We start from the raw sequence: 16,621 nt of genomic DNA, 5'->3' as shown, positions 1-16,621 counted from the left end.
TGGAGGTCTGAGGAGGAAGCAAATTTGTTCCTGTTCAGAACCCCAGACTCTGAAAGCTTTTTACAACACGGGATTTTTGCATACATATGGCTTTATACACAGACCAACATAATTTAAAATATTGACACTTTATAGGCTAGGATTTTGTTAGGATTTTGTATGGAGTGTCAGGGGTCTACATGGTTTATGGGGAAGAAAGAATAGCTCAAAATGTTGTATGAAAATGTTCTGTTCTTTTGTGTCTCCACGTTGTGTCTGCCTCAAGTCGCCAAATTTGATCACCTATTCTTCATCTTGAGCAGGAGATCACATTTGCTATAACAGTACACTCAGTACACTGTACCACCAGGCATAGAATGGGTTGGTTTGGGAAGGGACTTTAAAGCTCCTCCAGTTCTGACCCCCTGCCACGGGCAGGGCCGCCTTCCACTGGACCAGCTGCTCCAAGCCCCTGTGTCCAGCCTGGTCTTGAACCAGCCCAAGCCCTTCACTCACTCCTTTTTCTCCTCTGTGGAAAATGAAAGGTTTTAGTTTCAATAATCAAAACACCTTCCAAAAGTATATTCTACCTGCAGCAATTTGAAACTGCTGCCCTTGCTATGGCATGCAGATAAGGGCTGGCCTGTATTGCTGACCCCGTACTGGACATTCTGTAGATATACTGAGCTATTTTCAGCTAGAAAGCACAGATCCTGAGAGATGTCAGGGCAGGGGTTTAGGCTCTAGGCACAGTGTGCTTGTCTGCAGTTGAAGACAAGCTTGTGCTGAGCTGGCAATACACAATCAATCAGCTTGGAGAGCTTTTCCTGAGCTGTAAGCTCACCTTTGGAGTGCAGTGTTGAATGACACAGACTTTCTAGAGCCTAAATCATATCTGAGTTTCCTTACATGCTGGATTAAAAACTGTACAAGATTAAGAAGGGAATAACCCTAATCCTGCCTGTTCTACCTAGCTTAAAACATCCTAGTTCATAGATGGCTTCCTGAAAAAAAAACATGCTTCTTTCTTCTTCATAGGGGAACTGAAAAGAGCAATGGACTGCTGTATGGTGATCTGAAATCTGGGATTTGGTGGCCTTGTGAAATGTTTGATGGTGGTGGACTGAGATATAGAGGGTTCTGTAACCCAAAGCAGAACCCAGAGACTGGAGCATTAGGTACTTCCTAAAGCTAAAGTGAACACTCACTTCTCACTTCAGGATCCGTAGCTGAAAGGTGTTTCTTGGGCAGCTGCATTTTACCCTGAACAATATTCCCTGCTTTCTCCAGCTGTTGGCTGAATATATACAGACATCAAGGAAGACAAGGAAGTTTTGAGGGCATTTCTTCCTCCACCACACCAGTTCCTCTTCTAGCCCTGCCTTTCTGCCCCAGGTCCCCCTACTTTGTCTCGCACTGGCCCTTAAAATGTAAGTTCCTGCTTTGGTGAGGGTGTAATTCTGAGCTGTAAATAAACCTCTCATTTCACCTCTTCCCTGAGCAGAGCAGCCAAGGCTCTAAGGGGAAATCTTGTAATGTGATTGCAGTTGTTTGCTCTGATGCAGTTGTTTCCACATAAGCAGCCCTCTCCCAGCACCTCCCTGGACATACAGACTCTCCTCAGCCCCAAGAAAGCAGTTCTTTGGCAGAGTGCCTGTGTTTGGGGCTTCACTTTGACATGCTGTAGCCTCACACATTGCTGTGAAGGTGTTGGAAAGGCACCGCAGCCTCTCTCAGTGCGGTGCTCTTTAAACTTTCCACTGATTAGGGGCCTTTTAGCACTCAGATGCCTTTTCCTAATGGATTTTGCCTTTTCGTTGAGACGAAGGGTTTTTTTCCTTGTAGGCATTTCCAAAGTAAACAGTTGTGGAGGCTTTTTGGAAAGCAAGGAGAGGAGAAGGGGGCAGAGAATCAGAACTGGTCCAAATGCATCCAGACAAGCACTATATAGCAAACTGTGTGTGTTGAGGGCCAAGTTCTGCCAGAGTGAAACTCTCTGGGAAAAGAGGGTCATTTTTTGAGAGCCAGGCCCAACTGCAAGGTCTTCGTTGGAACCAAAGACACTATGCCCATGTCCTTGAGCCATCAGGGGGAGCAGGGTGTGAGCTTGGCATTCCTCAGCCCCTTTATGATTTATATCCGAAGTCCTGAAGCCAAAAGGAGGTGTTGGAGTAATTCAAACTGTGCAGAGTCCAAGGGTATCAGTGCCCCACTGCTCTGAAGCTGGTAATCAGACCACAGCCAGCTTGCTGTGTGGGAACCCAGCAGGCACTGGCTCTAAAGAACATCCCTTCCTCTGGGCTGCTCTGCTCAGTGCAAACCCCACATCTCTTTGGAGATGTTCAGAATTGAGTCCAGGCCTGTGCACTGCTGTGTAAGCCCTGAACACACTGTAGATGTGCATGTGCAGATGTGCATGGTTAGGCAGATGTGTGTTATGGATGTAGTACATTTATAGCTTGCAGTTCTTTCTATCAGTCAAGCAGGGCATGTGGCTCTAAGTTGTCCTGGATTTCAGAGCTCCTTCTCCAATTCCTTGACACAAGATATGAGAGGAACAAAGCAGCCCTTTCGTAGGTGAAGATCTCTTTTCCCTGTCCCATCTCTGCTCTGATTTGGTCCATAGTGCAGCCAGCTGCTGAATCTCTGCTCCTCTGCTTCCTGCTTGCATTAATTGCTAGAGCCCAAACTTTTCTTTTTCAGTGGATCCTTGCTCCTTGCTGGAAGCTTCAGCTTTGATTGTGTTAAGTGTTTTAACATGTTTCCTCTGGTCAAAGATGAGCAAGTGCCCTTTGCAAGAGGATTTTCTCCTCTATGCCTCATCCACCAGCCAGAGCATAATTCATGGGCAGAGACTTTGGCCTGCTGACAGCCAGGCCTGCTCAAGGGCTAAGGGCTATCACAGACCTCCACTCCCCACAGCAGAGTCTCCCCAGTGTCCTGGGACAGGCCCTCTGTGACTTTGATCCATGCCAGGGCTAGATTCCAGATGGACACATCCCCGGTGCTGGCCACAGGCAGGTTGCACACAGCACTGATGGGGTGTTTACGATGCTGATGTCTCAGACAAGCTTTTAGACAAGGGTTGGGCCTGAGAGAGGAGTTAGTAACAAACCCTGGTGCAACACAGGCCCTTCTACCTGTGTGCAGCCAGAAAGTTATCACACAGCTGAGAGAAGGAAGTGAAGCTGCGGCACCTGCCTGCTCCCAACCCCTGAAGCCACTGGGTCTCTGTATTTCCCCAGACTTTACCTTGAATCAGGGCAGCTTTATACACCGAGGATGATGTCCCATGGTCTGGGGTATCCCTTGGGTCAGTTGGGGTCAGCTGTCCTGGCTGTGTCCTCAACTGCTAGTGCCTGCCCAGCCTCCTCGCTGGTGGGGTGAAGAACACAAAAGGTTCTGTGTAAGCAGTGAGGAAAACATCCCTTTATCATGAACCCTGTTTCCAGCCCTTACCAGTTACTGTGAAGAAAATTAACCTTGTTCCAGCCCAAACCAGCACATCTTTGATAGGATTTGTTCTCCTCTCAGTTCTATTGCAGCCTATGACTGGGTGGCTCCAGGAACACACCAAGGTGAAGGCATAGGCAAAGGTGTGTATGCAGCAGCTTGACTGTGAGTTCTGGTTTATTCTCTTCCCCTCACTCTAACTTCTCAAAAGCACTGTGCTACTTTTATTCATGGAAATACCTACAGTGAACATGAGACCCTTTGAATGTGACTTCCTTATTTATCTTATACCCTAAGGCTGTATCCTACTTTAGAGGCAATTCTGCATCTGTTTGGCATCAGTTTGTTTGTTTGTTTCTTACTGTGAATTCCTTGACATGTTATTGAATAATTGTTCAACATTCTGGGTTCTTTCTGTAAGTCTTTGAAGGAAGTTTCAGCTTCCATTGGCCTGAATCATTTTATATCCTCTTCCTCTATTACGTACACTTTGCTCTGCATTCTTCTGTCTGAGGGTCTTTCCCTTACAGTGACTCAGTTCCAGATGGGTGGATCAGTATCCTGGTTCTTGCACAGACAAGGAGTAACCAAGCCAACCATTTGCCCAGTGTCACACATGAGTTTTGGCAGGTGTAGAAATAGAGCTTAGCTCTTTCCTCCCATTGCAATGCTCGTAGCATGCCTCCCTTACCTGCTGCCTAAACCTGGAGCTCTTCTGTATAACTGTAGACTTCATAACTTGAAATGATGGTTTCAGAGGCTGAGCTGGGGGACAGTTGCTGCCCAGGAACTAGAGCAGCAGTTCCATTCCATTACCACTTGGCCTCAGGCATACTGGGATTATGCATTAATGCTCTGTGCCAGCACCCCTCAGCTCCACCAGTGCCATGGGCTGCCAATGGCATCCCCTGGAGCTGCTTTAGTGGCAGAGCTGTGCCATGGGGACAGCACAGCACTGCCCTGCTCTTGCCAAGTGTCACCAGGAAGGAAGGGGCCAGAGGGACAAAGCCTGGCTGGGGCTGTGGGGCAGGGAGCAGGGGGTCCCCTCCAGAACCATCAGAGGAGGGAAGGAGGGAGTGGGGCTGGGTCTCTCTGCCTGGCTCCTGCAGAGGACAAGCGCAGTTTGGAGTGGAGCTTGGCTGCTTCATGGGTACATGGGTGTGCTGGTCGGGGTGTGCAAGTCCCTGTGGGGTCACCAGGCTGAGCTGAACCGCTGTGTTCTCAGGGTGTGCACAAGAATAAAGCCCAGTTTCTGTGTTTCTCATTTGCCCTGAGATTTTGCTTTTGGGTTTTCCTCTGCAATGACATTGGATGAAAATGTTACAAGTAACATTAAAAGTAATAAAGTAATTGGAGAACTCTGCAGACACAAGCTTGCAAAAGTAACAGAGGTCACCCCATAGCACTGCACCAAGGTTTGCATTGCCTGTATGGACAGAAGATTCCAATCCAAGCTGCTTTAATAGTGTACCAAAGCAGAGGTGTGCTGGGACAATGACATCTACCTCCCAGCTGATGCAATGGAGCCAGTTCTTGGGTTAGCTGCTGAAACATTTAAATTCACCTTCTGCCTGTTTTAAGCCACCCCTCTCCTTTGCTCATCTTTCCCTCTCTATGTTCTTCCTGCTTCCAACTGAAACTGCTTAGGCAGGGAAGGTTTTGCCACCTTGGTGGCAAAGTGTTTCTGTTCACTTGAGTGTGCCAGAGGGAGAATCGTTCTTTTACATAGGTGCAACGTTTCAGTAGTGTGAAAGGCCCAACCTCAGAAACAAAAGTGCTAAGAGAAAGGCAAACATGTGATGGGAGAATCTCCAGTTCCCCTGCTAGCAGCAAAGCAGGGATGTCCTGTCTCCTGCTGGCATTCTGCTGCACTAGAGGACAATGTGGATCTTGACAGGACAGATCTGCTCTGAAGCATGGCTTGTTTCAACCTGGACTCCCCGTTTAAAGTCACCCTTGAGACCAGGCTGGATGCTGCCTATTCCCATTCAGGTTTCTTCCTTCTCTCCTGTCTGTTGCTTGACCAAGTTGTGCACTGGTGTGTGTCACTGCAGCCTTCCCAGCTTTCAAACAGGGAAAGCAACACCAGGGCAATTACTTTTAACTCTAAAATGCTGCTTAACCCGGTGGCTTGGAGACCCGCTCCCAGCACCTCTCCTTTAGCACTTCTCTGCACCATTACCCTGCAGGGATTAACAGCCTCCCCCTGCCATACGCACTTTGCCCCATCACCTGCTTCTCTCCCACTTGCCTTTTCCCCAGGCACTAATGAAATTACCACCGACGCTGATTACAAGCACGGAAGGAGCCTTTTGACCACTGAACCCACCTGCTCGTGTGTTTGACCTTTAATGATCCGTGTGTAGCTCAGTTTGGGTTTTAACGGCTGTTCCAAGAGGAATCTGTAGTTCCATTTGCCATCAAACCGTGACCCCTGCTGGAAGCCACGGGACCTGACGGCCGATTGTTCATACTGGAGACAGCCCGGCACACAAAGTGGGTGAGGTGTGAATCACCGACATGTCACAGCTGCCACCAGCAGGAATCACAGAGAACTAAAGCACAGTTGATTAAACAAGACTTTTAAAGCAGACTGAGATGAGCTCTTAGGCAGAAGCTGTTCCCTGTGAGGGTGCTGAGGCGCTGGCACAGGGTGCCCAGAGAAGCTGTGGCTGCCCCATCCCTGGCAGTGTTCAAGGCCAGGTTGGACACAGGGGCCTGGAGCAGCTGCTCCAGTGGAAGGGGTCCCTGCCTGTGGCAGGGGTTGGAACCTCATGAGCTTTAAGGTCCCTTCAACCCAAACCATTCTGTGATTCACCTAACTGAAAAGTTAAAATGTGAATGATTTTCTATTTTTTTCTATCTGGAGGATTCAGTTTTATGGAATTGCTGGATCCTAGGAGCTTTCTGTGCAGGGAGGGGGTTGTGTGTGTGCCTTTTGAATTGGGATTGTGGGTGTCAGAATCAGCTGGCAGGAAGTTCTCAGCTCGAGGTCGCAGTGATGCAGTTCTCAGTGGTGTTTGTCCCCACATTTGGACCAGTTTGACACTTTCCCAACGGCATAAGATTGAAATGAAATCAAAGAGCACGTGGGACTGGTGGGACAGGGTTAAACACACGTCTCCTTTACTGTGTGAGGAAAATAAATGCCATTTGTGAAGGCCTCAGCCCTGCTGTGGTGCCACGTGGCCTGAATCAGCTCTCAGCTGGCCTGAGTCTTTGAACAGGCTCCAGCTGGAGGGAGAATTCTTGCCTGTGCCATAGGGGGATGTTGGGGTGCAGATAACAACTCTCCCACAGGAGCAGGTGAAATGTCTGTCACACAGCAGGGGCACGGGCAGCAGGACAGAGGCCACGCTGCTGGATGTAACAGCAGAGGAGGAGATCAAGCCATGGTGTTAACAGCACCAGGGGCCAGGAATTCCTTTTCCCATTCCCCCAGCCATGGGGGCCCCCGTGAGCTCTGGCAGGGCTGCCCTTGGTTTGTGTTGCAAGACCACAGAAGATCTGTGGTTCTGTTAAGTCCCAGCAGTTGCAGTGTCCGTGCTGGCTCTTCGGCTTTGGTGCTCAATACTTTCTCATTTGGTTTTGGTTTCATACTGGTATCATGATTCTGACAGGTTTTAAGAAGTAGGTCTTGCAGCACAAGAGCAAATGCTTATACAGACAAATGAACATGTATGAACCTTTATGGCTTATACAAATTTAGTTATAAATCAGTATAAATGCTTATAGCACGGCTGGCAAGTCCCAGCCTAGAACCAGAACAAGGGCTGACATTGCACTGAGGGTCCCAGGTCTGGGTTCTGCAGCTCTCTCAGTGGCAGCACACAAGTTGGTGTTGTCTTGTCTCAGTGTAGAAGAGTATTTTATGTTCACTAAAATAGCCCTGAGGTTTATATATCCCATGCAAGCCCCCTGGGATGCAGCTTTGATACCTTGTAGAGTCAGTTAAGCTTAAAGCAGGGTCTCTGTCCACATAAATATTTGTTAAAGTGTTAAGGTTCAGTTTCAAAATAGGGAAGTGGAAGCAGCATCATTCTATAAACACTCTTTGTTGCAGAAGACCAAAGATTTCCTGTTTGGGGATCTCGGGGCTGGTTCCATTTCCACTACTGCCCATAAACCTGATGTTTACTCATGGGGCTCCCGATGCTTTCTCCATGTGCTCCAACTGCTTTCAGGTGGCCACAATGTTCTGCCAAAACCAGAAATGGCAGCTGGAAAAGGAAAAGCAATTTTGTGTCAGCCTCTTCTTTACAACCTTCCTCTTCATTGGTAGTAAGAGACCCCAGCACTGCACCCATGTGTCAAGTATTACACGTTGTTGTTACACATCAGAGGAGATTTTAGTGTTTTCATTCAATCCTGCTTTACAGTCCTCATGGAACAGCATATTTAATTGTGGCTTTTGTCTTCAAAGCCAATGAATTAGCCACAAAGTGCTCTTCATGTAAAAACAGTGCTCTGCAGTAATTCCATGCATTTAGAGCACTCAATGGAAGGCTGAAGTGGAACTATGCTGTGAGACCTTGTACAAGTTAATTCTACCATGTCATTTATTACAGATCTATCAATAGCAAAGTGAAATAAAGATGAAAGCTTGAAAGATTAAAAAAAAAGGGCAAAACCATAAAGACTTTTTATAACTGAATGCAGGACTGTGTGTAGGAAATCCCCAGTAAAGCAGCCATAAAACTGAGTGGCAATTCCTTGATAAGAGGGAGCTGTGACTGGATGCAAGTGCAGACTCCATTTCTTCCTAGCTTTTGGTTCTTTCAGTGCTTCCTGCAAGAAGCCGCCTACAGCCATTGGTTCTGAGAGCAGCTGGGGTCTGCAGAAACTCTCACCTCATGTTGGCCATCACCACTACTGATGATAGATGGCTACCACCAGAGGCACAGGTGAGTCAGGGCTGATGGAGCACAAAGGATGGTTGTAGTTTGCTGCTTGTTTTGCTTGTTTAAGAGTAAAGTAAGGGCTGGGGTATTTCAAATATGCTTAGGGAGGGCACAGAGCTGTCAATTCTTTAGGCACAGAATATTGTCCTTGGTTCAGCAGTAGCAGTCATTTTTTCTTCTTCTTAGTAGCTGGTGCAGTGCCGTTTTTGACTTTCAGCCTGGGAACAGCACTGATAACACCAATGGTTTTAGTGGTTGCTCAGTAATGTTTAGTCTGACCAAGGACTTTCCAAGTCTCACGTTCTGCCAGGGAGGAGGAGAAGCTGGGAGGAAGCAGAGACAGGACACCTGACCCAAACTAGCCAAAGAGGTATTCCATCCCATGGGACATCATGGCCAAGATGTAAACTGGGGCAGTTACCTGGGAAGGGCTAGATCACTGCTCAGTCAGGCTGGGTGTCGGTCAGCAGGTGGTGAGCTGTTGTATTCTCCTCCCTAGTTATTTCCCTTATCATTATTGGTGGTAGCAGCAGTGATTTGTGTTATACCTTAGTTACTGGACTGTTCTTATCTCAACCCATGGCAGTTACATTCTTTCAATTCTCCTCCCCATCCCTGTGGGAGCAGCTGCGTGGCTCTGGGTTGCCAGCTGGGCTTAAACAGCAACATATATATTCCCTGAAGATTCCAAGTTCTGTCTAAACTTTTTCTATGGGAGAAGAATACAAAATGGACCTAAGGTCTTGTTCAGGTCTGACACTGTGAAAGGGTCTGGCTGTTTATCAGTTTCTTGCACATCAGTATTTTGAAATGAACCTGCTACATAGAGAATGTTCGAAGGGCTCTGGCTCAAAGCAGGTAGGGTTCAATCAGGCTGCTCAAGGACCTGTCCAAATGAGTCTTCAGCTTGTCCAGGATTGGGGTTCTGCAGCTCCACTGAGCAGCCCGAAGCAGCAGATCTGGTTTCATGTTCCTCTTTAATCTGGGGCCAACGCACTGCACTTGTGTCTCACCCTGCTGCAGGGGGACTGATCCCCCCTGAGATCTCCCCTAAACACTTACCTGCAGACAGAGCTCTCAAGCTGTGACTGGGAAGCTCTGCGAGAACCACCACGGCACCAGATTACACCAGGTTGCTTCCACCCACTCCCCTGGGCAGAATTCTACCTGTTCACCTCAGATGTTCCATTGGTGGCACCAAAACTCTCCCAACAAAAGTGATTTTCAATAGCGTGACTCTTCCATTTTGCTTGTACTTCCACTGGAAAGTCCTGGACAGTCCTGCTGCGTGTGGACCTTCCCATGTTCCCATGTGAAAAGGGGCCTGATGAAGCTGTGGCTTTCCCACCAGGCAGCACACGGAGAAGGCAGGAACCAGGTTAGTTCAGGGAGGGCAGCAGCGCCTGTCTCAAAAGTAAATGCCTATTACAGAGATTTTCAGTTCCATTCGCACCACGCAGAACCTGCACTGCAGGAACTTGAGAGTTAAAGCAAATCCTTGGAAGAAGAAAACTCCACCAAGAGCTTCAGTAATTCAATAATTTATTCATCTAAAAAAGTGTGTAAAAGTATATAGCTCTCATCCACAAGGTATATATGAATGACATTTAAAATGGAGGTCTTTATTATTATTGTTTCTTTTATCAAAGTCTGTTTTTAGTGTATTGTACCAGCGATAACTGCAGATCTAAAATGAACTTCACATTTTTTTTTGCTGTTTTCTCTCAAATTGTCGCCTGGATAGAAAAGAAGCTTCACTGCAAAATGCTCCGAGAAAAAAAAAATAAAACAAACAAAAAACCAACCAAAAACCCAAACCAAAACCAAAATAAAGAGAGAGAAAGTCAGAACTCCCCAGAAATGTACAGCTTTTACAGTTAAAAAAGGTTCGGAAATATACATCCAAGCATGCTGGACCCCCCCGCCCGGTAGCTCAAACAACTGTAATAATAAGAGTTCTAATAACTCGGATTTAGGCAGGAATTTCCAAAGGTAGAAAGAAAACCAGGAAAATAAAATACCTTTCTGCACTCTGTAGGAAAGCCGGGGCTTTACATTTCAGCTGAAGTCAGTAAAAAACTCACAAGGAAAATAATGCATATTTAAGGGAAATATTATACAGAACTTTTCACACTGAAGTACATAAGGTTTTTTTTTCTTTAAAATCTATTGCCATTCATTTCTTTTGCACAAAAACGTATAAATATGTCACCAGCTTCTCTTAACTTAAAAACATTAAATAAAAAGACACCAGATGAAAACTTCTCCTCTCGCTGCCCTTGGTTGCGGTTTGCAGTTTTGCTTAGAACCAGGTTTGCTGGGGCAGAAACGCCCCCGGATAAAAACGGCCCCGTTAAAAAGAATAACCAAAAATAAGAATAATCCAAAGTTCCGATGAATCCTGGGAACAAAGAACCCCCGAATGGTAAAAGATTACAAATGGCTACTTTACAGTTCGTCCTCCCCAAGTTAAATCTGTTTATACAAGTTTACAATCTTCATCTTTTTATGCTCTTCAAAAGGCCTTGAGAATTTTCTTTTCTGATTAAGAAAAAATAGTCCTGCAATATTTTTAAAGTCAATTTTACACTGTACACATTAGATACAAATGCTTTGCTATCAGGTTTGTCTTTTTTCACCTATACATTGCAAAGAGGATACCCACATGGGAGGGGTGGCGCAGAGAACAACATCATCCATTTACAGGTCACGTCTCTGCCTCCACCTTCTCATGACACAAGCCATTGTGTTTTTTTTTTTTATATAATTTGCTTTAAATGTTACATTATCTCAAGAAAAATACTTTTTAAAATCATAGATTTTCCTTTTTTTTTTCCTTTTTTTTTTTTTTAAACCAGAACATGAAAGTCTTTTGGAAGAACTTTAAAATTGGTGGGTTTTTCTCCACAGATAGACACCAAGGTCACAGAGCCTGATCAAAGTGCCCGACCCCTCCTGAGGCAGCCCCTGCCCGCTGCACAGTGCAACAACAAACATTAGAAAATGGAGTTTAAATAGAAACCCCTTGAAGCCTGGAATGAAGGAGTCATAAAAATACTTCAATTAGCCATTAACCTTTACAATGGCAATCATTTTCCTAAACAAAGTCACTTTGCCACCACAGTGGTAGAACTTCAAGTACTAATTTAATGATATAATTTTTAAAAATTATTTCTTTGAAATAATATTCCTATAGTCAGAAAAAATACACCAGATTTGGAACTGATTTCGTGTAAACAAAAACCATCGTTTTTGGATATGTACATGGACGAGCCTGCCCCAGCTCAAGGGCGACTTGGGTTTCAGTAAATACTTTTCTAACATCACTAAATTCACTGGAAATATATTTCAATCATAGCTCTACAATAGATTCATTTACCACTTTCCGTGGGCCCTCACAGCGGGCTTTAAAGTATTTTTCCTCCCTACCTCTCACTCACTCACTCTCTTCCATTAGGTAGTGTTATCCTTCATTGAACACTGGCCGTCTCGTGCTTTAAGCAGGCTGAGTGCAGGTGAGAAGTCCTTAGGACACAAGGGTGCCCTTCCCAGACTGCGTGTCCCTGCCCAGCTCGGGTTGGGACGAGCTTCAGGTTTGATTTCTAGGTCAGAAGAGTGAGAGGTCTGTAGATAAATAACCCTACAGTGGAAAGGAGCTGGATTTTCAAGAGATTCGACTGTTCCTGGTCCTTTATAATTTAATCCCTCCCCTCCCCAAACCTCAAAATAAATAAAGTATCTCCAGACCATTCATATCTACATGGACAGGTAACAAATGCATGCATTCATCCCAATCCACTCTGACAGGAACTCCAGGTAGACAGAAAACTCCAATATTTATATGAGACTACAACTGTGTGGGGTTTGGTTTGGTGGTTTTTGTTCTGTTCCTCCTGCAAAGTCCCAGTTGACGATGATCAAACAACAAAACAAGCTGTGGACAACCCAAACTGGTCACTACAAGGTATTTTTCCTTGCAGGGCTGAAACTGCTCTTGGTTGTTTCTCAGAGTTCCCAATGCAAAAAGACACTGTAAGTCTTCCTTAAAAAAATAAAGTATCAAAAAGAAAAGCATCACACTGACCAGTAGTTACTGGGCCACCAAACTAACACTGGCTTGAGGTTACTGTGTTCACTGTTCTTGGATGTTCCCAGATTTTGGACTGAAGCTGCCAGAGATGTTAATGGGTACTTGAGTTTTGAACACTGCAGAATTCACATGTGCTCTTGGAGGAACAGAAGCACAGCACAGGACTGGTCTGAAGAGAAGCAGAATTGGGATCTTTGCAGATTGTGGCACGTTTCTCAGGTCGAGGGGAGAAGAAGCCAGAAGAACAAGTGCTTTTCTATCTATTAGAGTATATTCATGATGGCGTTGTACAATTGAGTGAGCACCACGAAGTGGACAGGAAGGCAGGAGCTGCGATCCTGAGTGGCAGGGTTACATGTAAGCCAGGACAGTGCATTGTACTGCTCCAAAACGAACCTGCAGAGAGGAACACAGAGACATGAAACTGGAATCATTTCCTGTTTCCCCTCTTGGCTTCTCTACTGATTATCTTGGAAGTGTCTCTGGTTCCTTCCAGAGACAGAGTCATGAGGACTGCCTGGCTGGACTAATGCTGGCAGGGCTGGCACAGGAGGAAACTCCCTGATAAGGGGAGAATGGGAAGCAGGAATTTTTAGGTTTAAGATGTGTGAACTTGAATGAAGCTGTTCAAGTGTAGGCCCTCCCCAGCACATAGCTGAGATTATGGAATTACAGAGGTTCAAATCCCACTGTCTTCGAGGTCTTGAGTCCTGAGCATGTCTAAAGACTCTCTGGGCAACCTGTGCCAGCATTTGATCACACTTCTTGATGCTCATTTCTTGGTTGAGTGCATGTTTGCTCCCTGCCTGCTGCCTCATAGTTCTTTCAGTCCTGAACACATGGGATGGAGGCAAACACAACACTGTATTAACTCAGGAAGAATATTTCCTTTCTATCCCAGTTCCTAAGATACCAGTATCAGAAAAATACTGTTATCTCCTTCTGTAAGTCAGTTTGGTTTGATCAGTAAAAACAATGTCTGGCACAGGCCAGATTAGCCCACTCAGTAAACACAACACTGGGAGATGAAAGGTCCCTCTGGAATTCCTCAGCTCAATCCCCAGAACCTTAGGGAGGAAATGCAAATCTTAAGAGGCGTTACCTCAAGACATCTGATGTAGTTTTAGAGTCAAGGGGGTGAGGAACTCGCTGAGAATTTCTGGCAGGTAGAAGCTCATCTGTCTGCGCTACAGAGATATGGTGATGTAGTGAGGCCTGTGTAGAGGAAAAGAGCACAGATTAACTTCACAGAGCAAGATTCACACCGAACAAATACATTCTGAGTTGTCTCAGGACACCACGGCAAGTTGGTGATTCTGCATTGACCCCACCATGACCATGTGTATGACCAGGTTCCATAATGATTAGATTTTTTGAACAAACTCACTTTTCTTTCTGACTATAATCAAGGATCTTTACAAAAGAACACTGAATTCTGTTCTAGATGTTAGCCAGCGGAGAAGTGATGAGGGGAAACACTTGGAAAGTGTCAGAGGGTCTTTTGGTACTGCACTACCAAACTCTGCAGTAGAAGCCAGTGACAGAGGAGCATGTGGAGGTGGGTGTCTGAGCAGACCACACACTGCTGCTCACTGCTGGCACACTTTCTGCCTGCCTTCCTTTTCTGCTGGAGCAGGGCTCCTGCATTAGTTTACACAGGAGCAGGAAAGGGATTTCTTCTTGGTCTTGAGCAACCATGTAAGCCTTTCCATGGGCAGCTGGATACACCACACAGCCTGCCAAGGCACTACCTCTTTTAATAGTCCTCCAATTATGGCACGCACATTAGAGATTATGTACTTCAGCATAAAAGTACTTCATCCAAATCAAAGATGACTTCAGTCTCTATGCCTCACGTGCCGTGCAAGTTTCCTGATCACAGCACTGTGTAGTGTAACAGAGACAGATCCCTGCTCCCTGTCCAAACCAAACCAGCATGTTCCCAGTCACATTAAGTATTTCATTCAGCCTAGATATGAGAACCCCATTGAGCTGGGCTGGGGTGGTGGGGCAAGGAAGGGTGACGGCTCCTGCTCTTGTGCAAATGGAGTACAAGCTTACAGAGGAATTCCTAACATTGCCTGGAGCTCTGCTGTGTTTTACTGCTGGAACTGAAACATGCTCTCTGGATTACTCATTCACAAAAAAAGGTAGTTTTTAGTTTATCATAAAACTTCATCTCTAGCTCCAAAACCACGGTGGCTTATTTTGTGTATTATTTTGAGATCTCTGTTTTGTCAGTTGAAAGAAAAGCACACAGGGAAATCTATGCCTGAAGAGCACAGAGTAACGAGTAAGGTTCACTGTTTGCTGGTGGAGGTGCTATGCATCCTGCAATGCCCACTGCAAGTCATTGTTAACATCAGTCCCAACATTGCTTTTTCTGCAGGAGGAAAGAACTGAGACACAGACACCTTCACTGCTGACTGCCTCAGAGACACGGATACGGGAATTCACTTGAGACTCACAAAAACATTTAGTATTTGTTACTCATGCTGGGAATGTGTAAAGTGGCACTAACTTGATTATTCTACACGTGATGCTATTCAAGGCAGGTTTTTCACCTTTCCATGCTCACTAGTCACTTTTTGGCTTCATTCAAATAAGCAGCTGTATGACACTCTAGAAGGATCAGTGACTCTCTAGTACTTGAATCAATTCTGCTGTATACATGTCACAAACACTTGCATTTCTGCAATGGAGGTTATCGGCTTCCCTCTGACACGACAGACTCCACTGTGCCACTTTTACAACTGGGGAAATAGACATGTAGAGTAAATGTCTGGAGCTGCTACTCACTTTTACTCTGTGTCACAACTGGGTTATGGCAGAAGAGATCTCTTCTGTCATAGGCTGACTGAAAATGAAAACTAGGATACCTCCATAATACCAGACACAGCTGGGATGATTCTGTGCTTAGAAGCTGTCAAACTATTCCATTTTCAGGTAAGGGCCTTTAGCAACAGGGAATTATGTTTTAATAGCCCAAGTACATTCAAACCTGAAATTGCATTTCCATTTCCAGAACTGTCGCAGCTGCGGTAACATGCAAAGCTAGCATTTTGGAAGAAAACTCACAGCATATTAGTGGAATTCTAATTGTCTTTCTCCTGTGAAAAGATACCAAGACAGACCTTCAGGAAGAGCGGACACTGGTTTTGGGCCTGAGGACAGGATGACCAGAACCACTGCGGAAGATTCTCAGCTTTGGCAGTTGATACAAAGTATCCAAGAGCAAGAGGCTGCTGCTTCAGTTCTTCAGGGGCTTCTCTGGAAAGGAGACGTTCCCCTTGGCTCTGAAAGGAGAGTTGGGAAGGCAGGTTGTTACTTCCATGTTATACATCCCACTCCAACAACATCGATTTTGTTTACTAATTACTCAGTATTTAAATCAGTTCTGTTCTTAATGAGCTGTCCTTTAATCATTCATGAATCTTAGTTGAAGTTGTCTAATCCCTTCCTTTTTCCCCTGTAGCTGGGCTCCCCAGGCTTGTGTTCCAGAATCCCTTTAGATGGTCTTTCAGCTTGTGGCAGGATGTGTTACACACTCAAATACGGAAGAACAGAGAGCGTCTGCATCTTTGTTAGTTTGGTTGTGTTTGCTTTTGCAGTTACTTACATTGAGAGCTTAATAAAACCAGGGTACACTTGCTGCTCCTTGCTGTGGACACAAGGTGCTGTGCTTTGGTTTTATTTGTACTACTGCACAGGGGAAGTGTGGGGGGAAAGGAAGCAACTGTCCTGCTTTACAGCTTGTGTCACTCAGTCATTTATCCATGTACTGTATTTTTTGCAGTATTCATTACTCATATTCTCATTATGCAAGAAAACATTATTTAGAGGGAAGAGAGTTAAACGAGACCAGCTGTAAAACTAAATGAATCAGTCTTGAGTTGCTGCTTACCAGCATGTATGTGATTTGATTTCTGGAGTAAAACTTACCTGAACCTTCCATACCCATGGCTGGTGGGTAGCAACCCATGGCGCTGTGAGCCTGTTTACCCCATCCCGTGTGTATCTGCACACAGCTTCACCTATCCTGAACCACAGCACCAAGCCTGCCAGGATCTCCTCACCTACCAGAAGGGGTGCTTGCTGTTACCCTTCTAGAGGACATTCCTATTTTAAACACATTTGGGTTTTTTTGGAAACACCCTTTATTATTTTGCTCCATCTCTGGCAGTGTTCAAGGCCAGGT

At 45.5% G+C, this 16,621-nt stretch overlaps 1 protein-coding gene across 1 annotated transcript in view; it reads right to left on the bottom strand.

Moving 5' to 3' along the window:
• Positions 1-9,858: 9,858 nt before the first annotated feature.
• MED13L (mediator complex subunit 13L) overlaps positions 9,859-16,621 on the bottom strand; it is a 183,161-nt gene continuing 176,398 nt past the window's right edge. Inside the window, exons 29-31 of the mRNA XM_005147830.3 lie at positions 15,558-15,719; positions 13,526-13,638; positions 9,859-12,819 (exon numbers count right to left, since the gene is read on the bottom strand). Coding sequence (XP_005147887.2) covers positions 12,687-12,819; positions 13,526-13,638; positions 15,558-15,719 — 408 coding nt within the window. The 3' untranslated portion in view covers positions 9,859-12,686. The remainder of the gene's footprint in view (positions 12,820-13,525; positions 13,639-15,557; positions 15,720-16,621) is intronic.

Source organism: Melopsittacus undulatus, chromosome 12 (genome assembly GCF_012275295.1).
Source record: "Melopsittacus undulatus isolate bMelUnd1 chromosome 12, bMelUnd1.mat.Z, whole genome shotgun sequence".
Taxonomy (NCBI): domain Eukaryota; kingdom Metazoa; phylum Chordata; class Aves; order Psittaciformes; family Psittaculidae; genus Melopsittacus; species Melopsittacus undulatus.
The sequence above is the reverse complement of the archived record's forward strand: the minus strand, read 5'-3'. Positions and strand labels throughout refer to the sequence as shown.